The sequence below is a fragment of the Gymnoscopelus braueri genome (assembly GCF_963280865.1).
Source record: "Gymnoscopelus braueri genome assembly, chromosome: 5".
NCBI classification, from domain to species: Eukaryota; Metazoa; Chordata; class Actinopteri; order Myctophiformes; family Myctophidae; genus Gymnoscopelus; species Gymnoscopelus braueri.
Window position 1 is genome coordinate 37,777,068 of NC_137606.1, and position 25,016 is coordinate 37,802,083.

Sequence of the window (25,016 nt, forward strand, 5' to 3'; positions counted from 1 at the left end):
CGGTTGGTTATTTGGGGCTTGTTTCTAAAGTGTACTTACTTTTGTAGGCTTGCTTTCAATTTTTAAATGTATTATTTAAACCAGTGGTTCTCAAATATTTTCATGAACATGTTTTGTGCCCAGGGGAGCATATTTGTGTTGTTAGAATGTTTAAAAAATATTCAAAATATTCCACATGTTATTACAAGAGTTTTTGAAAATAGCAGATCTAGCTTGTAGACCGGCTATTTTCCGATGCATATAAGTTTAAAGTGCTCATGTGGCCTAAGTTGCTTCTTTTGGGCTTGTTTTCCTAGACCCGATTGCTTATTTCTCTCACAAAATAAGGCAACACTGTTGTGTTGGACTTGAGGCTAACAGCTACAGTAGCATAAGGTAACGCTAGACCAACACGAAAAAAAAACACACACTACTTCTCCTCCTCCTCCTCCCCAGGACTCTAATGATAGCAACGACACGCACGAATCGGAAGATTTAAGCTTTATTTTGTCTTATTTTATTTTATTTAGCAAAACAATAGGTTTTTTGTTGCAGTTGTTTGAAGTGTTGTTGAGACAAACCCAGTGAAACATGCTCATAATGCTCGGAGTATGACGCCTGTTTTTTTCCCCTGCTAGCCGAGGAGGCTCGAGCGATGCGAGCCGACAACAGCCGTTTCCTTTTCACAGGAGGATGGACGTTGAGGAAAGCGTTGCTATTTGAGCTTACATAAGTCATATTATTATTATTATTATTATAATAGCCAGGCATGCAACATCATCGCCTGGCCCCGGGTGTTATTATTATTATTACAGATAACAACTTTAGCAGCTAGCTAGCTCGAGCTCGTTCAAGTTCACGCCAATGAAACGGTCTAATAGTCTTGGGCTAGCTGACTTTCTGCTGCTAGCGTAATGGAGGCACCCTGAGAGGGTTTGTTGTTGTTCATTTGAAAACCGACTCGGCCTGCTTGTGTAAACACACTGACAGTACTAATGTGTCAATGATGATGAGGACATTTGCATCACAGTTGTAGATTTTGCACACGTTTCACATGAAATTATATTGATGCTAGCTAGCTCCTGCCACTAGACTGTGTCGGAGTTATAGCAAAGTTATATAATTTGGCAAACAAAAGGATTACAGAAATTGTTGCAGCTGATATCCACGAGTATCATCAGACGCTCAGAAATGTTTTGAATTTCGCATAATTGTTGCGGGGGATTTCCCTTTAATTACGTTGCGTTTGTGGAGGATGTGATGGTATCAGCCGGTAGAGTTCACATCTTGTGTATAGAATAAGGGGTTAGGGTAGCCCAACGTCAAAACAAAGAAATTGTGATTATATGATATAGACTAACACTTTTTCAAAGCAATTATAGATAATATTGAATTAATATTAGCAATAAAGGATCAGGGCAGTTGCACAACACAAAGCAATCAGCAGACCATCAGTACATACTAGACAGGCTTAAACACAAGTTTAGAATTCAGGCTTAAGCCAAATAGCCAGCCTGACTGATACTTGTTGAGGACTTGAGATGAAAACATGAATATCGAGGAGCAGTCTTTAGATTTGTGCAATGTCAAGACAAAGAGCAATGTGGATGATGATGAACACAACACCACCAACAACACAGAGGGGGTCACATTCCGGATCACAGAACTGATGGACAGGGATGTGGGTAAACTAAACATTGTTACCTCTGAGGTCCCTGACACACACCGACTCACTGATAGTCTACCAGATGCTGAGAAAGACGAGCACCAGTCACATGATGCACTGGGAATTGACGAGGTCAATGGGAATAAAAATACCAGTGTCCAGAATGCCCCTGCTGTGGCGAATCCTATCCAGGCTTCTGTTGAACAGAACAAGGGGAATGCCATTGTGGAAGTTATCAAGGAAGATAAGGACACTGGACCTGCAAAGTTTGTTATGGGAGAAGGAGACGATGGTGGGGACATGGACATAGGTGTGGACCTAAGTCTGGATGAGAGTGGTGTTTTGGAGGCTGAACCAGCAAGCCTCGGGCCCTCTCAGTCAGATAATGCATCAGTCTCTCAAAGTACCAAGTCGGAGCACACAACCCAGGGTGTCTTAACGAATAGTAAGGCAAAGACTCCTTCAGAACAGACCCAGGAGGAGAGTGTAACGACAGTTTCTCTCCAAGACCAGGCCGTGCTGTCCCCCACTGCAGAAGAAGATGACGATAAACACAAACAAGGTGGCAAGAGGGTGACGTTCCCCTCTGATGAGGATATTGTCTCTGGAGCAGTGGAACCTAAGGACCCCTGGAGACATGGTAATAATGTGTGTGTCTAGTTCTGGTCCATAGCGTTAAAAGGAGTTCTCCTTCTAACACTATGGACCAGAGCTACTGTGTGTCCATCTACTGTCCTGATTTGTTTCATTTGTGCCTGTCTGAAATCTCTGGAATCTCTTCGGAAAATATTCATATTTCAATCTGAAGGCCCATTAACACATATGTATTTAGTCCAAGTCCTGTTCATTGCATTCCCCAAACATGAAAACAGTTACATTTAGAGTCATTAAACTATGACATGTGTTCAACGTGGCATGTATAGCCATTGGCAACATTCAGCTTGTGGAATGTCAACTCTTGACACTTGAGAGGTGTGTTGATGAACCAGTGTTCCAGTGGAATGTTATACTGTATCATGTCTCTCCTTAATGCCCCTCAGGCTTCAATGGCTTTGTTCAGATTGCAGACCAAAATCCGATTTGCTTCTCTCAAATATGATCTGCATGACTCACTGTCCACTCTGTTATTTGTAAGTGACCAGATTGGATTTGCGTATTCAGGCTTTGTCAACCTATCTACATTGGTTGCTGTGGTAATGGCGTAACATAGGCATGAGTAATATTTAACTTAAACTCTTATCGTATGACTGCAACTCGCAGAAAATAGTAGATCTGCAAGCCTACAGGTATTTTCTGCAAGCAACACCGTTTTACGAAGTATAACGCTTCAGTGTCGGAGGATCCAGACTGAAACACATCTTTAAATCAGATTTTAATCACATTTCAAGCCATCTAGAAATATGGCTCAAATCTGAATTGTAAAAATCTGATTCCATCAGTTTTTTTTGTTTTTCAGACTTGATAAAACAATCTATCTGATTACAATCTGGATAGGCCAAGAATCCAGTCTGAACATAGCCAAATGACAGTAGAGTAGGACTGTCTTTGAACCAAGGCCAACCAGGACTGAGCTCTGGTACTTGAGACCTAACTAGAATCTGTTTTGACCCCAAGCAGCGCTGTTGCCACGGCCCCTTTGCCTAACACTAAAGTTGGTTTCCCGCTGGATGTTGTTGTAATAATAATAATTGGTCTGTGTTTTGTTTTGTGCTGGAAGGGCTCAAGTGAGCCTGAGTATAAAAGGGAAAGACAACAGGTAGCGGTTTTCTTGTTTGTTGTTGTAGCTTTTCTTCATATAGGCCCAGGCCTGTGCTCTGTACACGTGTACAGTATGTGTGTATGTACCTACCTGCATATCCCGTCACTCCTCGAGTTGCTTCGTTTTAGTACAGTAGGGTACTGTTTGTTCACTGAAAACCATCCGGTAAGGAGGCTTATGTTGGATATGGCACTGCCTTTAATATAAGCTATCTCTCTTTAATATTTAGCCAACTGTTTGTATGCATTAATCTTGTGAGTGTAGTGTTCACGAACTGTGTCGTGGGATGATCAAATTGAAATGGATTAGGCTATTCAAAAAGTCTCAAAAGTGAGTTAATGCTGTCTACACATGAGTGTTTTCATTTGTAGTTATTTCTTCATTCCGCTGTTCTTTTTGCATATTATTTCAATGTGATCTTCCTTGTAACCTTGTTTGCTTTATTTCCGGGTGTACAAAAGCACAAATATAGGCCACTTCAAAGCAAAAGCCTGAGTTATACTTAATTGTGCATGGGTGTCGCACACCGAAAAGAGCAGATCTACAAGCTTGCAAGTCACAACGCATTGTGCTGCGACTCGGTGTGAGCTTGTAGATCTGCTAATTTTGGTGTATGTCACTGGCGTGAAATAAGTATAAATCAGGCAAAGGTCACTGATGCAGCATGGTCAGGTGGGGGATGGTGATTAACAAGCTTCACTCACACAAAGGCAGTAAGCACCAATGTTCATGTCTTGATTTCTAGCTCAGTGAATCTTGCTTATTTGTGACCACTTATCTGTAGCAAATACAAAACATTCCTGGGATGAGTCTAGTTGAGACAAATAATAGGCTATTAGACCTCATAATTACATTTTTATTTGTCCATTGGCTAATTCCAAGAGTCCACATTAAAAACATTTAATAATTCATAAATAAGAAAACACATACCCTAATTGTTGACATATCTTATTCACCCATGTGTACATACACATGTATAACATATGTACAGTACATTGGCATATATACTGTATGTAACTACACGCACATTAATTTACATGTTTTCACATAATACCAATATTATATAAACCTACTGAGACTGCAATACTATATAGTGTTATACTGTAGCTACATTTGAAACTTTAAATCTTGCAATCAACTGTTTCACTGCCATACTGTTCTTGTGTGAATTATTGCAAACAACATTATCTCATCCAACTTTATTTAGCAAATAGTTAATATTCATGAGTGATATGTAAACGCTTCTTTAATTGACAAGTGTAAATTAATAGTCAATAAAGTCAATATAGCGGCTAGGTTGCATTGGATCGAGTTGCTTGATTCATTCTAAAAGATAAAACGGACAGGCAAGGTAGTCAAGTTTAGGAAAGATCTAAACTTTGATCCTATGCTCCCCAAGGATGGGAATTCGTTTTAGCTGCCTCTCTTTTAATTTCCATCGACAATTGATCATTCATCCAAATGTATGTACCCTTAAGAGTCTTGCCTTAGGTCTTCACTCTTCACCAACTCCTTTTGTTGAACTGAGTGATGTCGAGCGATGAAGTGTTATTCCTCTCCTTCTATCCCAGTCTATGGACCCTTGAGAAAGGGTTTTGATTGATTGAATACTTTATTAGTCAGAAATGTAAACAGCACGTGGTACAGTCAGACATTAAGGCTAAAAGGATAACACAAAAAAAGTCCTGGGACAATTCTAATGGCTGACATGTAAAATCCTGTATGGTTTGCTTTGTTTTGTGATTGTCCCTCTCAGGAATCCCTGAAAAAAGAAAATCGAATCATGTGTGGATCTCGGGATCCACATGGAAACGGTGAATATCCAGAACAAAAACATGCCGACATTCAGTGACAGTGTCTTTCCAGGTTAGCCTACATACTAAAGAGTACAGACTAACCTGAAATAGAATATATGTTGATTTGACCAACAGTGGCTTGAGTAGATATTATCTAGCTTATTTAGGTTTCATAGTTACAGCTGATAATGCCATGGGTAACAGAGGAGTGAGACAGAGAGGGAGAGATGGTGTCTGGTAAATCAATCATAAGGCATTGCAGGCACAGATATGACTCTCTGATAACATAAAGAGAAATTCTTTTCAGCCTGGGGAATAGGCGGACAATGCTATCAGCTAGATACAAAAACCTAAGATAGATAGATACCATAGAAATTTGATAACATTGATCCAGATTGATGACTTGCTTTCTTAAGCTCTGTGTGTGTGTGTGTGTGTGTGTGTGTGTGGCTGCGTAAAATGTTGAAGTGACATTTTTATCAATTTTAATGACCTGCACTATTTTACTATTACTGTAGAAAATTCTATTTTGATTTTGCGCTATCATCAAGCACGATGTCTCCTTTAGAGGGCTTTGTCATCTAAGAGCAATATTGAATCGTTCTATTGTGAGGAGGATGTCAAAATCTCACATAACACTTCCAGTGCATGCTCTGAATTCCACTGAAAAATCTCTGCTAGCCTACATAAAACAGCACTTTTCTACATTTCACATCGGTCTATGTCAGCCTCACAGTAGAATGATAGGATTCAGATAAAAATTGCCAAAGCTGCCTTCTATAACAAGGCAACTACCAATGTAATCATGTAAAAAAAGTTGGCTAAAAATATAACAGCCTTTGTATTAATCTCAGTCCACGGAGCGGGAATTATTCTAAATGGCAAAGTGCATGGCAAAATAAAGCTCCTAGTTATATCATACAAACATCCCACATCTTTATTTTTGCTCTCAGCTGCACCCTCTCTGTCTCTGTCTCTCTCTCGTTCTTGCTCTCTATCCTCTACTTTTTTTGGCACTCATCCTTTCCCTTTCCTCCAGGCCTGGGCAAACTTGTTACCTCATATCCTGAGATTGCTGAACTTCCTGAAAATGCTGCTTTGGTTCCTCACCTCCCTCCTTCTTTTCCTGTTTCACTCTTCCTCCTCCTCTTCCTCCTCCCTCTGTGCACAGTTCAGTGTGTAGTAGTCACAGTCCAGGCCCACATGAGCAGAGCTTTACTATCCACACACACCATCATTGCATCATACAGCAAGCATGCACTAGCCAGGTCATCTATTGTCATAGAGCTATCTGTGTGTTTTAGCCCACCACTCAGTGCAAACATTCTGACACGACTGATGTTTGTACACTGGTGTACACACACACACACACACACACACACACACACACACACACACACACACACACACACACACACACACACACACACACACACACAGTAACCTGGTCCAGTAAATGCATTGTCGTGAAGAGTGCTGGACTGGAGATGCTGCAGTAATGACCAGTTATTGCACCTAATGATAAAGAAGAGCTTCTTGATGGCAACAGCCATTATTTGTCAAGCTACATGCAGAGAATGACTCTGGGCTCTGTCCTGTTAAATCCCCAATCTGTTATTATTAATTTTTAACTATATCAATGTGGGGTGTATCTTGGAGAGTTTAGTCTCTAGATGGAAAGTAGCTTTTTGGATACCATTACCATTCATTATTTTTGGTGGTGTTTTTTACATTCGGAATGCTGATTGTGCCATTAAGGTGAATGTTTTTACTAACATTTAACTAGTACAGTATTTGTTTTGTATAGCTTTTGTGTAAGGATAAAGCTCAAATCTAATTGTAGTGTAAAACATTGTTTGACTCTTCGAAGAGCAACAGGCGTTTACTGTGTCCAACAGGCAGTCAGGCTGTTTGCTGGCCTACGTGCAATACAGTCTCGTGTCAACAGACCCAAGGCCCACTTGGCAGCGGGTCTTTAGTGGTTCACTGACCCATGAGATGTTGTGTGATGTGGCTGCGGACCAGTGTACGACCTGAAAGGCCAAACTGGGTGCAGAGCATGTCTACAGTGCTTCAATATCCTACGTGTGTGTGTGTGTGTTTGTGTTATTGCCTGTGTCTCAGTGTCAGAGCCTGTGTCTGTGCACCTGTAGCTCTGTGTGTCATGATGATGTCGCTGCACTGTGTCCATCTGAACGCTCCAGTAATGTGACCTTTGGACCGTAGCCAGTGACACCCACAGAGGAGGGAGTTATCTTGGCCAGTAGTTTGGAGTGTTCACTCTCTGTGGGAACGAAGCTACTATTCCCTAATCACAGAAAAATAGATAAGTCATTTTACAGCTCTGATATGTGAGCACTAGTGCTTAAAACCAGGAAAGCATCTGTGTATTTAACTTTTTGAACTTGTTGCATTAAAAACTTTTTGCATTAAAATTTTAAGTTATACAAGCTCACAGCGCGTCACTTCGTGCCACGCCGCGAGCTTGTAAATCTGCAATTTTTTTAACATTTTTCTTTAAATCTTAAAAGTGTAAGAACTACTGATTTAGGAGGCATTTGTAGAATCGACCTCAGGTCTTTATGGGTTATGGCTTGAGTGTTACAACTGCCTCATTCCACTCAAAGAAACACAGAAATGATTTAGTCTCGATCACATGGCAAAGACAAACCTGGGTTCTTATCGTGGGTATGAATTGCTTTGTGATCTTTGTGATAAAGTTAACACTGTATCATCCAGTGATTTTCTCCTCTCTGCTTAGGACTATAGTATGTTTACTTCTGTCACATAGGACTCCCTTGTCCCCTACCCGGCCCGCTCTTATCAGCCGTGACGACTCTGTTAGTGGCCAGCATTATTCCCTTCACAAATGGTCCCTTATTTATAAATAGAATAGAACATCCATTTATTAGCCACAATAGCCAGTGATTTCACCCTCTCTCTGTTTGTCTCTCAGTTACAGGCCTGCCATTATTATTTTGACTAATGGATATTATTCTTGAAATGTCTGCTGTTATTTTTACCCTTCAGTTCAGTTTGTCATGTTTTAATAACAAACAAAGTTTAAAAAAGAAGTTGTCATACAACTAGAAATGTCGGGTGGTGTGGGGGGGTGGGGGGGGGGGTCCAGGGGATCCCCAGCTAAATGGTTGATTAATTGATAATTGAGAACCAAATGGACTCTCACTGGGTTTGTTGTTTTGGTACACGTACAGCCTTGGGGCGTTGGACAAAACTTTTAGCCAGACTAACGTTAACTTAGAAACACATTTTCATACTTGGTGCAGTCGCTGGGATGTACACCATGTACATATACCTGCTACTGCATTTGATTATTTGACCTTTTTCCTGTGTTTGTGTTTTTCTTTTCTTTCCTGCTCTCCTTTATTGTCTCTCTTTATCCTATCCTCTCACGAAAAGTACAAAATGATGGAACAGGCACCGACCGCATATTTTCAGACGCTTTAAATCTTTAGAAATCCAATCCACTTTCATACTAATTTCATGTCGATATACTGTAGCTCTATTCAACTATTTTTTTCACCCCTTTCTGCTGGTAGCCCAATGTAAACAATGTGTCTCAGTCAGTAGGAAATTAGTGTGTAGCCTACTTTGACATGCAAGCCAGAAACGGCAGTCTGACTGGTAGTTAGTGTGGTTGCCCGAATGGGCAACCAGACTATTGTTTTACAGAAACTTTATTCTTTCTTTATTTATTTATAGATAAACAATATTTCTAACCGCATCACAGCCCACAGTTTATTTTTCCCAATTTAGTGTCATATGTCAAAATGACCGGCTTCACCGGGAATCGTGTGCTTGTATTTTGCTAGGAGATTGGTTGCATAGTTTTATTGATATTGATTTATTAGTGCATTAAATTTCCCCATCCACTTTAATGAAAAAGTGAAAAAAACTCAAATTCAAGTATTTTTTTCTCTGAAACCGTAAGAGCTAGAGTTACCAGATTTGGTGGGGAGGTTTATAATTTAGTCCGAAATTATTTAAAAAACACATTACACCAGTCGGCCTCATGGTGGCGCTATAACAGCCCACTTTACGTTTTTGGCCTATAACTTTTGAACCGTAGGTCCTAGAATAAAAATCATTTTCCCCCTAGATTCCTTGGGTCATGACGCAACTCCCCATATAGGCCACGCCCATTTGCGTCAGGATAGATTTTCCGCCATTTTGAATTTTCTTCAAAACACACTTTTAGCTCCTCCTCCCACAGATTTTCTCCAAATTTCACAAAAATCAGTACACATAATCTCTGGACCCATGCGATAATCTGGAGTGAAACAGAATTTTGATAGTCTATACCGTTCGTCCGTAAATGGCTTCCGAAGTTAGCGGAAGGGGTCCATTTTACAAAAAAGGCCACAAATCACGAACGAAACGTCCAGTCAATCCCAAATTTAAATCACATGTCGAGGGTGGTTTACTCAACAAATCCCCAAAAGCATTTCCACTTTGATCCATAGGGGGCGCCACAACTGCGCAAAACGTAACCGTTTGATGCAAAAACATGATTTTTGGGGGGATCACTCCTCTCAAAATGAAAAGCAGGTGATCTCAGGAGTTACAGGACGATGTCATTGGCCCGCTATATTTGTGGGAGGGGCCTATTTATTTAGTGGGAGGGGCCTATTTCTTAAAATCAAAACGCCATGTATCACGAACGCAGGATCCAATAAGCACCAAATTCGAATGGCACGTCGCGCGGCCTCCGACGGTATTCCTCCAAGCGTATTCCTCAAGTCCCGGAGGGGGCGACCCGCGACCGGCGTCGGCGCAACCACACTTTGCAATTTCCCATAATTGCGACGCGTCTAGTTGTGTTTATTTCTGCAAGTTTGATAAGCTTTTAGATCCATCTATCTATTGAGGATCAAATAATGTCCGATCTTTCTCAACGTCAATTTTATCACGATCCACTATCGAGATCATTTATCTCCCAGCCCTATGTCTCCATTAGGGTGAATACATCTGAAGGGCATCATTCTGGTAATGATATTCTTGTAATGAGTGCAGGCTGTTTTGTGGTGGCGGTGAGTGGAAAGGCTGATCTATACGGCGATAGAGATATGCTAATGGCAATTTCCTCAGCATTTGTCTAGGTTGGTGCAGACTGTTGTCTGTTAATTATTGACCAGCAAGCTGCTAGCTAGCTCCAAATTATCCCTCTGTGTTTGCACAATCACATTCCTCTCTGGCTGTGGATTTAATAGTTCCGACTTCCAAGCACTGTCTATTCTTGAGCCTCCTCGCCGCTAGTCGGTAAAGTGCAGGCCTGCAGGGTGTTAATTTGACTCTTGACAGAGATTTAAGTTATGTTTTACACACAGAGTCGATTGACTCCATGTGTAATTTTACTGTGTAGTCACCAAAGTCACCAAATACCCGTTTTAAACCTATGACCCTGTACAGACCAGTGCATGAGACTATGCTAAAGAGGCTTAAGTTCCCCCAGGTGGTTCTTTAAACAGATTGGGCCATCTCTTTGGAACACTCCCTTCACTGGCCATTTAACCACTGTCCCTCTTCATTAATCAGGGCCTCCTTCATTGAAGAATCCACAGGCAGTGAGAAGGAAGGATCCAGTGATGAGTAGTACGCCCTCTGCCTGGCATAGATCTTACTCTCTGCCTGGCCTAGACCTTAACCATCTGGTCTTCTCCGACTAGCTGGGTAACAAGTCAAACTCCAATGTGTTTTAATTAACAGTCTGAACAATTCAGTATGGAGACATTCAATACATTTTTTGATATGTAGGGAAATAGATTTATCTCTGTCTTCTTGAGTAAGCTGTGTGTAGATTGTGGGAGTCTGATTCCAGAGATTTCAGACCGTGCTGAAAAGTCAACCAGCTGTTTATGTGTTACTGATGTTGCTGTCACTCTCCAAAGCACAGCAGTGTGAAATGGCAGGGATGCGAACCAGGGGCTAGGAGACGGGCTATTTTAGACATTGGCACTTAGATGCTAAGTAGGAGTTGGCTACAGTCCTTCTATACAGCCCCCCCCCACCACACCGTCCACAACCCCACCTCTGGAGAATTGTCTGAATGTGGTCTCCTCCCATGTCATTCCATACATTCAGTCAGTGGCCTTTCTGTGTGCGAGACAACTTGTACCATACCACACCCTTTTGTCCTGTTGCCCTGTTCTGACCCTCTGAAATCTGTGTTGACCGTCAGGGGCATAAATCAAGATGTGCTTAATGTGACTAATTTGTGTGATTTAGTTATGTAATCTTATTCTAAGGGCTCAGACCCTGGACTCTACACAAATGCTTGTCAGTGGATCAAGTGAATGTTCGGGCCAACTATGAATGAAAACGGAAACGATTGGTGACGTCAATTGATGCAAGAAATTGGCTCGCTCAGACTTGTCCAATGCTACGGCAATGGGCAGAGTTATGTATATGACAGACAAGTACAGCAGTGAAAGGAAAATGTTGAAGATGCCTCTACATACTTTTGGACAACAGAGCAACTAGAATGGTACAACCCGCTTTGCACCTAACCATGATCATCAGCATTACGGCTGTCTCCTCCACTGCTTTAGCCTACTCATCAGGACCATGCGTCCAGTGAGAGAGACTTTGAAATTTGAGTTGTGCACCCATCCTAATGACCAGGTTGTACAACAACAAGCAGGATAATGTTACGCTAGTACCTGCATGGTTCTTGTAACATCGGGTATTGTCGGGAATAACACTTGGGTTTAGAATGTCTGTATTGTTGGTCAAGGTCATTTAAAGGTAAAGGTTGTTATCTAATCAACTGACAGCCAGCTGAAATTACTAAATAAAGTAGTCGGATAAGATTATGAGTACCTGAATGTACTTTGTTATAGTGCATCAGAATTTTTGTTTAGGAACAACAGAGCTGCTCTTTTTTTTATTATGAGACTAATATTAAAACGATAACAGACTAGCAAATATTGGAGATACAGTGAGAAATATTTTTGAGGCATGGCCATTGTCCAGGCTCAGGCATATCAACAATAAAAGAAACAAGTTGTCACTCGCTGTTTTTAATACATGTGGTTTATTATACAGAAAGTGCTTTAAAATATGGTAAGGACATTAATGCTCATCAATCAGAGAATGAGAGACGGTGAGATTAAAACAAAATACTCGAGTGGATTCCATCATCAAACCGATTATTGCTATATAGCTATAATTATATAGCAACAATTGCTTTACAGTGTGTGTATGTTCAGTAACATACCTCCGTCTCTCCGGCTCTTTAATAAACAGAAAATACATATTCAGGTCACCAGATGCCAATTTCAGCCAATCAGGAAAGACTGAGAGCATCCATTTATCAGCTTCCATTTTATTATATTTAGTGTTCCATCCAGTTCCACTTTTATCTGCTCACTTCTTTGTGTCATTACTTCCAATTTCACTTTATCCAAACTAAACCTGAAAATGCATTTTCTGTTTAATAAAAAGGTGAAGAGACAAGAGAGACCCCCGTTACTGAACATACACTCTATAGCAGTTATTGCTATAGAATTATTGCTATATTGTTAATTTTATAGGTTTGATGGAATTCACTCTTGAGTATTTTCATTGTATCCGTGTGTCTCATTCTCAGATTCTACAGTGTGTAAGTGGGTCAGGCTGCTCTTGAGCCCATTTTGAGGAACACGGTGAACTTTTCCTTCGATGCTCCCCTCCTTGGCTGTGTGCAGAAAACTGTCTGAAATGACGGACTGCCATGATGGTATGAATGTGGAGTCTGGAGCTGCCATATGAGGAGTTCATTTTGTTCTTTTTTTAGATGACGATTTAGGCAACCTTCTCTCAACACCCGTGGTATGACAGAGGTTTACACACAAAGGCGCTAGACTCGCTTCAGGCACTGCGGCACACTACAAGTACTGTTTGTGTGTTTTTTTTGGTGTGTTTACAGGTCATTTTGAGCATTGTAAGCAAAGGCGAAGGCAAACTGAGGGAAGGCATGTTGATTGGAGTGATCAGTCAAATACTTGAATATAAGGTTATGTTAGGCCTGCCATCATGATGATCCAGTCCTGTCCTCTGTCCCACCCTCACCCCCAGACTAGCACGTACAGTACAAAGCACCACTCTCAGTCTGTTTCACAGGGGATCACTGTAACGGTCTTGGATTACTGTCCCAAGTCCACCTCACACCAACATGTGGGATTAAACGTAGTTAAGCTGCACCTCAGTGTCCCTGTGTGTTTGTTGGTGCATATGTCCGTGTGTGCCTGACGATGTCTCATACAACAAGCCTTCATTTGTTCTTTTATGTGCTCAGATCAGTGACTCATAGGATAGCCTTTGAGAGAAGGAGACAGAAGGGTTGTATTGTCCCTGTTGAGACGATTGCTGCTTTGCTGCATCATAGACACACGCGTTAAGAACAGCCTCTGCAATATCAGGCTCGCCTGCGCTTTAAGTTTTCATTGTCAAACCTTGACCCAGCTATCGTGCTTTTAATAGTGCCTTAGGTTGTCTTTTTCTTTCTTCCTCATCCTCAGTAAAACAAAACTTAAATAACCGTATGTACCTGTGCGTATCTCCCCTCAACCAATGTGCCTGTACTTGTTGCCTGATACTTTGATATTTTCTTAGAGGGATACTCCCTTTTAGACGGTTTGTCTCTCCTGAAGCTACCAAACCAGCCAAACTGTGTAATAACAACACCTAGGCATGTCTCATGTAAGAATATTATTTGCCATGTTCTCTTCCTCATCTCTCACCATTATTACTCACGTACGTGTGTATCTATCAGTCTGTCGGTCCATGCACAGTTACAGGTATGCATGTTCACAACGTTAGTCTGTGTTTTCATCATCTTGTGAGGGTCTGGCTCAGTTATGGACCAGTGTGTGGCAGTAGGAATCATTTGTGGCCTTGTAATCCAACGGGAACAGCTCTCACAGTAGATTGATCAGTGCAAGGTAAAGGGGCACACAGTGTGCACTAATTTATGCCTAATTTATACTCCACCACACAACTGGCTTGCCGACAAGAACTGATCTTGTCCGCTAGCAACATTGTGTGATGGATTATAATTTGAGTTTAAGTTTCCTACTAGTACTTTTACATTTTCCTTGACTCACTCTCCTATTTACTGATCAGGTAAGTGCTTGCTAAATGGCAAGATTACCTGACATGGATCTCATATTTTTCCCATGCCAGCCAGACTTACTGGTTATCCTCATCACCTGCTGTTAAATGTGTGACGGCAAGTGTGCAAGAGTACAGTACAATCTGAGTAAAATCCACAGTGGTAATTTAACTACTTGAACTCTAAATACTTTGTCATACAATAGATAGTGAAATCTACTGAAAATGTGATCTAAATCTGATCTACAAGCTTGTAGATCTGCTATTTGCACACTAATTTTTTTGGTCATAAAATGGATCATCCCGATTCTGTGTAGGTTGCCAATTTCTGTGTGGCCCACGAGGGTCCATTTGGGTCAATGTTTTACACTTGTGCGGGAAAACAAAGAGATTTGGTGTTAAGGTTGTTTTTGGCACACGATCAAACTCTTATGGCTTTAATACAAATCCATTGTTTTCTTTCTGCGTTTTTATATGTTTTAGTTTAAGTTGCGTGGTGGTACCTGTTCAGGGGGGTCTCATCTGATCACCTGGTATATCAAAAAGAGCTGGTTGCCCACCCCTGTGCTACAGTAATTATTATAGCTATAAACATCAAACTAAAGGTCCTTACACACCGGCGAATGTGGCGAATATACGCAAAATTCGGACTCGTTCCGAATAATTAAAAGACGCTTTTTCGCTTCGCTTTTCCGCTTTTTCGCGCCATGTACGCTTGCATTGACTTTATAAGGTTTTTAAAAAAAGCGTATTATTCGCACGAAAAAATCGCCCCGGTGTGTAAGGACCTTTAGTCATAGAATTACTGTCTGGTCCAGTGGAGATATTACCACTATTTTCTTTATTTTTTTCCCTTTCTTTTTTTTGTGGTCAATTACAGCAGGTAATCAAATGGTTATGTTCAATATTCTCTGTCTTTTCCCTTTCCATAAACAGTCAATGGAATTTGACTAAACAGTCAATGGAATGTCACTGACACAGTTGGTGCCTGTTGAAGTTCCATTCAGTTATTGTCTATTAAAAGCTATAGCTGATCTGATCTATCTAACTATCTCAAGAATCTCATACATTGGATCTGAACATCAGGGGTCTTGCTCCATCTTGTTGTTTGCCATCATTTGAAGCATTTACTTCACTTAAAACCTAAATGCTTGTTTACTTCACTACCAGCAGGATAATGACCAAACGGCTCTTGCCTCTTGCTCATTCATAGCCATTAGTAATTAATTTGCCTCTATTGATCTGAGGCAGCAAGCTCAAGGCTCTAGCAGCCTGGTACTTATTGAGCTCTGGAGCTATGCTATGACTGCAGGGCTCATTTAAGCTTTTGTGTTCGTGAGTTCTTCCACTACAAGGACAGCTAACGGCAATGATAAGAGGACGAGGGGGGTGCAGCTGTCATGCATGTCATTTCATATATCCACTGAATGAGTCTAGACCAGGGTTCTTCAACAGGGGGTCCTCAGAGATACTGCAAGGGGCTGCCAAATCTTTGTGTGATAGGGACTTTATTTTTTATTTTTTTTACTTCAACCACTTGAACCCTCACATCCCTATTCTGGGTGGAACATTAGCCGAAAATAGCAGATCTATAAGCTCACACACGGTGTGAGCTTGTAGATAGGCTATATAGAGGTTTGGTATACAGGGAAAAAAGAGCAGCAAAGGTCAAGTTTACAAAGTATTGAGGGTTTAAGTGGTTAAATGTCTGAAAACTCACATTTAACATGAGCCCATTATGTAGTGGGGGGTCCCTGCTTTATCTCTCTCTCTCGGCTAAGGGGTCCTTTCCTTGGTCTGAAAAGCGTTGAAGACCCCTGGTCTACACAAAAAAACAACACACTCCTCTTCTGTCCACCACTAGGCCTGTCACAATTATTACATAATCGTCTAATCGCAATCATTTTACATAATCGCAATTATTTTACATAATCGCAATTATTTTCATATTCATAATCGTCATAATCTATTCAATGTTAAAAAATGTCCTATATTAAAAAATATATAAGCTATATAAAAAATATAAGCTATATAAAAAATATAAAATATAAGCTATATAAAAAATATAAGCTCAAAACGCGTCGCGATGCGACACGTTTTGAGCTTATAGATCGGCTATTTCCACTATTAATGTTTATTTTTAACACATTGAGTGCCAAAAACGGTCCGGGCCGTTTTTCATAATCCAAACGAGGTGTGCCAAAAACGGTTAACTGTTTTTGGAAAATAATATTACAGCACCAGGAGATTTTCGAAGATTTAGACTTTAATCCACTTCCTGGTTAACTTATGACTTCAAAAGCCTGTATCTCGGCTCCTGTGTACTTTTTTTTTTTACTATGTATTTTTGACTATTTTTGACTATTTTCAACTGGCTGCAACTATGGAACGGATTACCGAATGTTTTAAATTTTTTCCCCCCGATTGTATGAGACCTCTATGTGTGTAATGAGGGGATCACCGTGAGGACGGTGATCACTGAAAATATTTTGTGACTACTTGAAAAAGGTTCAAAAATGGTTAAAAATCCAGGCACTGACTGTACCCTGTTTTTAAAAACCCCTGGCACTCAATGTGTTAAGTATATAGTAATTCAATATGTGTTATTTGTCATATCTGCCCTGTGCAACTTTTGTTTACGAAAGCTAAAAGCCAAACAGAAATGTAATTCTTATTCATAATGTTCCATTAATTTTGAACGACAGAAACACAATTAAATCGTTAATCACAATTATTTGAGTGATAATTAATCGTCAACTTAAATTTGTAATCGTGACAGCGCTATCCACCACCTCATCAGCATCACTATAAATAATGTGTTGTGACACTATGGGTTGGTTTAATTTAGGATGGATCAGCTGAGTACACCAAATTACAAAGTCCTTCAATCAGAATCATTCATTCATTCAAGATTGACTTGTTCTCGAAATTACATCACTATGTTACTAACATGTACAGTGATTCTGACTGAAGGACTTTGTAATTTGGTGCACTGATCCATGTTAGTCAGACTTGTCATTACATAGCCGTCCAATCAAGATTGTGTTGCAAAGCTGTCCAGTCTGGATCAACGTTACAAACCCATCCATTGAGATTAGAACGCTGTCCAAACGGAATCATGTTACACAGCTGTCCAATCAGAATCTGCAAATTACTTGTAAAGGTTTAAAATAACTTATACTAGATTCTGTTATTTATATATATATATCTTTTGAACTTTTGAAGAATATGAAACATTACTGACCCATGTACTGTATAAAGACGAAATTACATGTACTGTATAAAGACGAAATTGCGACCATTTTGGTCGCAAATGCGCCTGAATGTAAGCATTTAAGTTCAGAAACGATCTGACCTGCGATCCGCTACGCAGACCCTTCTCTCTGTGTGTGTGTGTGTGTGTGTGTCGGAGCTAAACAGAGATCAAGTTATAGGAACAGACAGCTGGTGGTACATTTCGGCAAATGAGTTTTGAAACTGTTGTAAATATTCAGAATCAATGTGTAGCCTAGACAATGTGTAGAACACAAAAAAAACTGATCAATGTGCTCATTAGAAGTGAGAAGGCTATACGCGAATGCCTAATGTAATGACAAATACCATGTTATATTTACATTGCAATTATATTATAACTTAGGCTATGAAGGTGAACAAAAAAATAAAACCGAATGACGATGTGATTGGCCGGAATCAGTGTAGACTTGACTAGGGTACTCATCTGGACATGTTTGATACCTCAGTCTCTTTGAAGAGATGGATGAGGGACAGACAGTCAGAAGCTCAGAACACTGCATTTAAAATCCTGGCTCCAGTATATTACATAAAGTCCCAGTGGTGGGCTGGTGGCCTACAGTATCTACATTATGCATTTTTCAGACTTTCATAATTTTACGTTATTTGTAAACCGCACTGCTATAATATTGTTTTTATTAATTAAAAAGAGAGGGACATATTGGTGCTCATTAAATTTTGGTGGGTGCTAAATGTTTTCTGGTGCTCCTTAATTTTTAAATTGGTAGCACCAGTGCTACCAAGTAAAAAAGTAAATTTCGAGCCCTGAGACTGCACATTTGTTCATGAACTGGATAAACAGTGAATCTAAACTAATTCAGAGCACCGATATTCTGACGAACCTGTCCTTGTGTGTCCTTCAATAAAACAATAATCAAACTGGCACCACACCCTGATGTATCAGCTAGGTAGGTATCTTTACAGCTTTCGTGTGTGTGTGTGTGTGTGTGTGTGTGTGAGAGAGTGAAAGAGACGGAGACTGGCTACGGAGGATTATTCCAGCAATCATCAGGGGTTTGCTCTACCAGTTAATTGTCTAGTGTTTTAGGAATCTTTATATTTTCTCTCTCTCGCTCTTTCTCCTGACAAAGTAGTTCGTACACACACACTCACACTCATCCAGCAGTGCTGTATGGAGTGCAATAAAACCAGGAGTGATTAGAGAGCAGTCAGCAGCTGTAGCTCAGGTCTTTACGATCCTGCAGGGCTCACATCTCCTGACTGCTGTTTAACACCTACTGTGGCTCTGCCAAGCCAGTACAGGGTACACAGTGTACCAATGGTTCTCAACAGCTCTCTATTTATCTCTTTCTCTCTATCCTAGTTTATTATCACTAAGGTGTGCAAGTTGAGCAGTTCTGTCTCTCCTACCCAGCTGTCTTTGTTGCTGAGCATGTAGAAGTGATAGATTATTATTCATTAAGTCAGATGGGTTCATGTTTTTCCATCTCTAACGCTTTCCTTCTTGTGAGACACACACACACACACACACACACACACACACACACACACCTTCTCTGTATGTTGAGTGTAATGTTTTTAAATTCTCCACAGCCCCGCTTTGGGCTATTAGTTTTCCAAGGACATTGTGTTCGCGGGAACAGGCTTGCTACCGCAGCAAAATCACATGCCATGTATGCACACGTACACGGTGATCGCACAGGCGTGGACCGTGGGCACTAAACACACAAAGCTTCTAAAACACTGGTTTACAAGGTTAACGCACCCAGGTACACGTGTACCTGGTACAGGGAGAATTGAGCCACTGACTGAACCCCCCATCCCGAACAGTAACGAGTATTGCTTCAAGCAATTTGGAGGTCTTCCCAAACAAATCAAAGGTTGTCTTGTGAGCAAACATTAAAGATGATGACAGTCAGTCCTTGAACCCGTTACTGAATGAATTGAGGGCAATGAGTTGAGGGCTGGATGCTGGAAGGCCTTGAGACCTCAATCACAGACAGGATCATTGAGCTGCGTTCAGTGTATGTGTTTTTCTGATCATGGATGTTTTGGTGTCGAGGACGGTTGAGGGAAGGTAAAACATTTACACTCATCCACTCAATGATTAGATGACTACTTTCAGTTTCTACCTTTTTCCACATCTCTTGAGACATTAAAGTTGTACAATGCAGAATCACAAATAACGATTTTTAGCAACCTCTGCTGGTCACTACCGTCACTGCATACAATTTCCCTAGTCCTCGATTACCCAGAATTCCATTCGTTTTCACCGGAAGCCGGAAGCGTTTCAAAAAGAGATCTTTTAATTGTTTTATACTATCTACGGATCGTTTCTCTTAGCCAGTGCAGCATTAGTTACCATGAGCTGTGCTTTCTTTTTCTGTTCTTTTTCGATCTTCCAATCCTACATTATCTTAAAATCAGCGTGAGGTTCCTTTTTGTTAATAGCGCGGTAGTTCCTGGCCAAACAGGAAACCGTTGCGGTAGTTCCTGAGGACGTCGGCCACGACGTCATGACGTTGGCCAGGAACGTCATTTTCCCGGGAAAGTCCCCCCCGTACACGTTCAATAGAAAATATATAAATAAAAGGCTTCCGGGGGTGAAATTCACGGAGTGGGTGTTGTGAAACTTTTGCCACTCGCAAAAGATATACAATTTAACTTTAGTTTTGTTGAAAACGTTACCTAGTATTACTTTAAGTATTTGTGTGTGTGTGTGTGTGTGTGTGTGTGTGTGTGTGTGTTCTTGCCTGTGTCTCAGTGTCAGAGCCTGTAGCTCTGTCCTGTGTGTCATGATGATGCCGCTGCACTTATAACTGTGTCCATCTGAACGCTCCAGTAATGTGACCATTGGACCTTAGCCAGTGACACCCACAGAGGAGGGAGTCATCTTGGCCAGTAGTTTGGAGTGTTCACTCGCTGGTTGTGTAGAGTTCAGGGGTTTGGGTCTGAAAACAGGTAAACAATTGAGTCTTGCCTGAGAACTAGTCTTGCCGGAGAACTAGTCTCACATAATCTCATATTTCACAGCTCCGCCTACTCCGCCTGGGAAACTTCTGGAGAATTCTCTATCCAGTAGTGGGTCTTCCATGTCGGTAGTCACTTGTTCTTCTGTAGGAGAACAAGACATATACATACATACTGAAATACACATAACATGAATACATACATACATGCATGTTGTTACATACATACATACATACATACATACATACATACATACATACATTCATTCATTCATTCATTCATTCATTCATTCATTCGGTCACATCATTGACAGATTCCCTTGTGTGTGTGTGTGCTCCAGGCCTGGGATATCCCATGATGACACATGACTAGGGGATCACAATATTATTTGGTGAAGAGGTTGAGTCAAGAAAAACGCTTTTAGGTTTCCTCGAACTCATGTGTGTCATGAGGTCCAATGCTGACTTGAAGCTTGTGGAGTGCACGATACTGCTGCTGAATGAGGTCGCTGCCCTTGTTTCTAATCAGTTTAACGACACTGGGCGGGCAGGCAGACAGACAGGGCCTTTGACAGAGGTGAAAGGATGAATGGATGGATAGAGGTGGGAGGGAAGAGAGACGGAGAGAAATGAAAAGGGACAAATTGTCACCTTGTGTCTATATCAGCAGTGAAAGTGCTGAGGGCAGCACAAAGACAAATCCCCTTATGCTTGTCGTATAGTAGTGTGTGTGTGTGTGTGTGTGTGTGTGACTGTCTGTACTACACATACACACAACCACACAACAGAGTATCTTGGGGATGTGGCTCACTGCAACTGATGCCTGCTATGGACACAATTCTCTCTCTCTCGCTCTTTCTCTCTCTCTCTCTCTCTCATATCTAGGGACTTGCTTTTTCTTGTCTCTGCAGCTCTATGCCTCCTTCAGACATTCTGTTGAAACTTGGAATAATGGGTATAAATGTATTGTTGTCATGTGACTGGAGTTAGTGCTGCAATAGTCTGGAGTGGCAGCAGTGGGTCTCGCACACACACACACACTGAAAACAATACTTTCTTTTTAGGCAACTCAAGTAGAGCTGCCTTTGGAGGGGCTACAGTTTCTGTTTTGATAAAAGAGTGCAGTGTGGACACAAGCACACGCAGGCAGGCTTGTACAAATTAATCACTCGACAACGGCCAACGTTTTATCCTACACTACCTGACTTCATTAAACTGATAACAAGTGTCCTGTTTTTCACTTCACTGTTTCGTGTGTGTGCGTGCCTGCGTGCACGTGTATATGAATGAGAGAGAGACTGGTGCTGAGTCGAGAGCAATTCTAACCTGATTGTCTGTGTTTTTCAGCCCAGAATGTGACCGTTGAGGAGATTGTGTCTGCCTACAGACAGGCCTGCCAGAAGCTTAACTGTAAACCCATCGCCAAAGTGCTCAAACAAATACAGGTATGGCTCAACTACACACACACACACACACACACACACACACACACACACACACACACACACCACTCTCTCTCTCGCTCAGTTAAACTTTGAGCCAAGAGTCCAGCTTGCACTTCTCAACCTGGTACGTGTAAAACCAAGTGAAAACCTAGTGATGATACTGGCACAAATCGATATCAGTGTTGTGTTGGTTTTACAGGAATACCTTGAGATGGGAACAGTTCCAACAGTCTGGATCCTTCTACCCTGACATTGTTTGAGTTTAAGTGTTGCGTGACATTTCATTTAGCACAACCGTATGTACGACTTTAAGAGAACGCCAGCTTTGGGAAATGAAAGTCTTAGTTTTGGTTTGAACTGATGTCATTTGCCCTACTCAGGTCAAATGTCACAATCCATTGGTCAAAATCCCTGGCAGGTGGGACGGGCATTCCAATTATACCAATTATATTTTGTCAGCTAGGGCTGTTTCTGACTTCCAGCAGGCCTAATAGGCATCGTTTCCTGTAATGTTTTATTTTTTTGGTGTGCCATTTTTGTGAAGGGTGAGGGGACTCCTCTCATATGAAATTATTTCCTTTATTAATATCACCTCAAAATTCTGCTTTGGGTCAACCCGATAGAGGTGAGGATTGACAAGATAAATAATGACAATTGATATACAGTATTTCTTCTTTATAGTTGTCCCGTAATTAGTTACATTCAGCTAGCTGATGATGGAAGCCAGATGAAAGTTTAACCTTTTAACACATTGAATGCCAATCGCGTAGATCTACGCGAACCTATTTAAAGCCGCAGCGTGCCAGTCGCGTAGATCTACGCGAACCGCCGATTCCCATTGATTTTGCCCCAGGTGCACTTTCCGAATTTTTTTGATCCATTTCCGTTTCCGGTTTCCGGTCGGAAACAGAATTATTCGGGTTCCGTTTTTTTCGATCGTATCCGCTTCCTGTCTGGGATCCTGTTACTGCTGGCACTGGTGAGTACATTATGAGATTAAACTCTGGCATGGAATGTGTTAAAGCTAGGATAGAGAAGTTACTGTCATGGTAACTGTGTGTGTGTGTGTGTCTGAGTGAGAGTGTGCTGTAAACTGGGTCAACTATAGACTGATTGTTGATTGAGGTTGTGTGGCTTGTAGGCCAAGTGGCCACAGCTTCCTGCACCATACCCTTAAAATGTGCCTCATTGCTGTGTTAATGGAAAATTTGGCATATTCATTCCACCCCTCACCAAACAAACATGCAACCTTGTTTACATGCAGTTGGTGAAAAAAACACCTACAAGTCTCTACTATGACCCTCACAACAACAACAACAACAACACAACAAGCACTATATCATTAGCTTATTGTATCACGCGGCACACGCATAGGGAGTGGTTATACTCTACCACTACTAGAGCCTTTCTGGGGAATGTCTGTGAATGGATTAGTACTCTGAGAAGTGGCGTTGGCATGTGGGGGGTTAAATGCCTGCCATGTGAATATTGTCAATGGAGTTGGATAGTGTGACATTTAAAAACATTTTTCCCCATACGTTTTATATACGTACGGGTGGAGCTTTGGTGAGAGCAGCTGAGACACAATGCGCCATTAGTAATGCAGTCTGAATGTAGCATAATTATATGGCATTAAAGTATTGTATGACCATACTACTATGAGGATCCTTACACACCGGCCTGATAATTCATTAAACTATTTACCCATTAAAGGAGTAGTTCACCCAAAAAAACATATTTTCTATCAATTACACAACCCATGAAGCTTGAATTCATGGAGTTTTTTTTTGTTTTTGTCACATTCCTGAGCCAATAATTTGATGACCGGCGGAAAGACGCTAATGTCTCTGGTAGGAAACTCCCCAAGTCTCCGCCGGTCATCAAATTATTTGCTTAGGAATGCGACAAAAACTAAGAAATAGTCAACGTAAAAATCTAAAATGACACAGATGCTTTCCCGGTTTTAATGGGTTAATTTGGTCGCTTTATCGTCACATAATATTTGTGCTCTGTGCTCTTTTTGTTATAACCAAAACATATCACTTTCCCTACCTTTAACTAAAAGACAAAGCAGCTGGTGTGTACATTTTATGACTTGAAACAGTGGTGTAATGTCTTTTTTCTTTACTGGAGTATGTACAATTTCCAGTACTTTTACTTTTACTCCACTATATCTCAGACATTAACCACTTCAGCAATATACATTTTGGCCATTTGAAAATAGCCGACCTTCAAGCTAATTGTGAGCTTGTAGATCGGCTATTTTCAAAAGATTTGTATACATTTTATACATGTGAAGTTACATGAAAAGTTGTGAAATGGGACATTCGGCATAATGAGTACTTTCTACTTTTGGTACTTTAAGTACACTTTGATAACCAATACTTTTGTACTTTTACTCAAGTAAATTTTGAATACCGGACCTTTTCTTCTAACACAGTGTTTCTACATTGCAGTATTTATACTTTTACTTAAGTAAAGAATGTGAGTACTTTTTCCGCCACTGCCTTGAAACAAAACGTGACCATCCATGCATTGCATCTTAATTTGGCCCCATGTTTTGAAAATGCACATTCATACTTCACTACATACTAGTGGTGCAACAGTTGATTTAACTAATGAATTTAATTGCGGACAAAGATGTTTGTGAACTTGGAGATCAGCTATTTTTGCTATTTCTTTTGCAACAACATTGTACGTCAAACACACACACACACACACAATCTTTGCCTTTCACTGGGGTCTCTGCAACAGAGCTTTTGCCATACAAAGTTGTATGCATGTTTCCGAGGCTCGACGCAAGAGGCGAGCCTCCAGCGCCATCACGCTTGCTGACGCATGTTGACAATCACCTCACCCACGTTCTCTCCACCCCACGCCCTGGATCAGCAGGCTGAAAGGAGTCCCTGTAACATCACAGCCACTTGTGGAAAGACACATGCATGTGCTAAACCGCTGCTGTGGATGGGCCTCATTGAGAGCTACAGACTAGGTATATTTTCAGGGATACACCATATCGTTTCTGTCGGGCAGAAACCT

The 25,016-nt window shown here is 41.0% G+C and overlaps 1 protein-coding gene across 1 annotated transcript in view; it reads left to right on the forward strand.

The window, feature by feature from the left end:
* Nucleotides 1-359: 359 nt before the first annotated feature.
* The window catches only part of ppp1r37 (protein phosphatase 1, regulatory subunit 37), a 48,124-nt gene continuing 23,467 nt past the window's right edge, over nucleotides 360-25,016 (forward strand). The window contains exons 1-2 of the mRNA XM_080428004.1: nucleotides 360-2,285; nucleotides 21,880-21,977. Of these exons, the coding sequence (XP_080284130.1) occupies nucleotides 1,529-2,285; nucleotides 21,880-21,977 (855 nt within the window). The 5' untranslated portion in view covers nucleotides 360-1,528. The remainder of the gene's footprint in view (nucleotides 2,286-21,879; nucleotides 21,978-25,016) is intronic.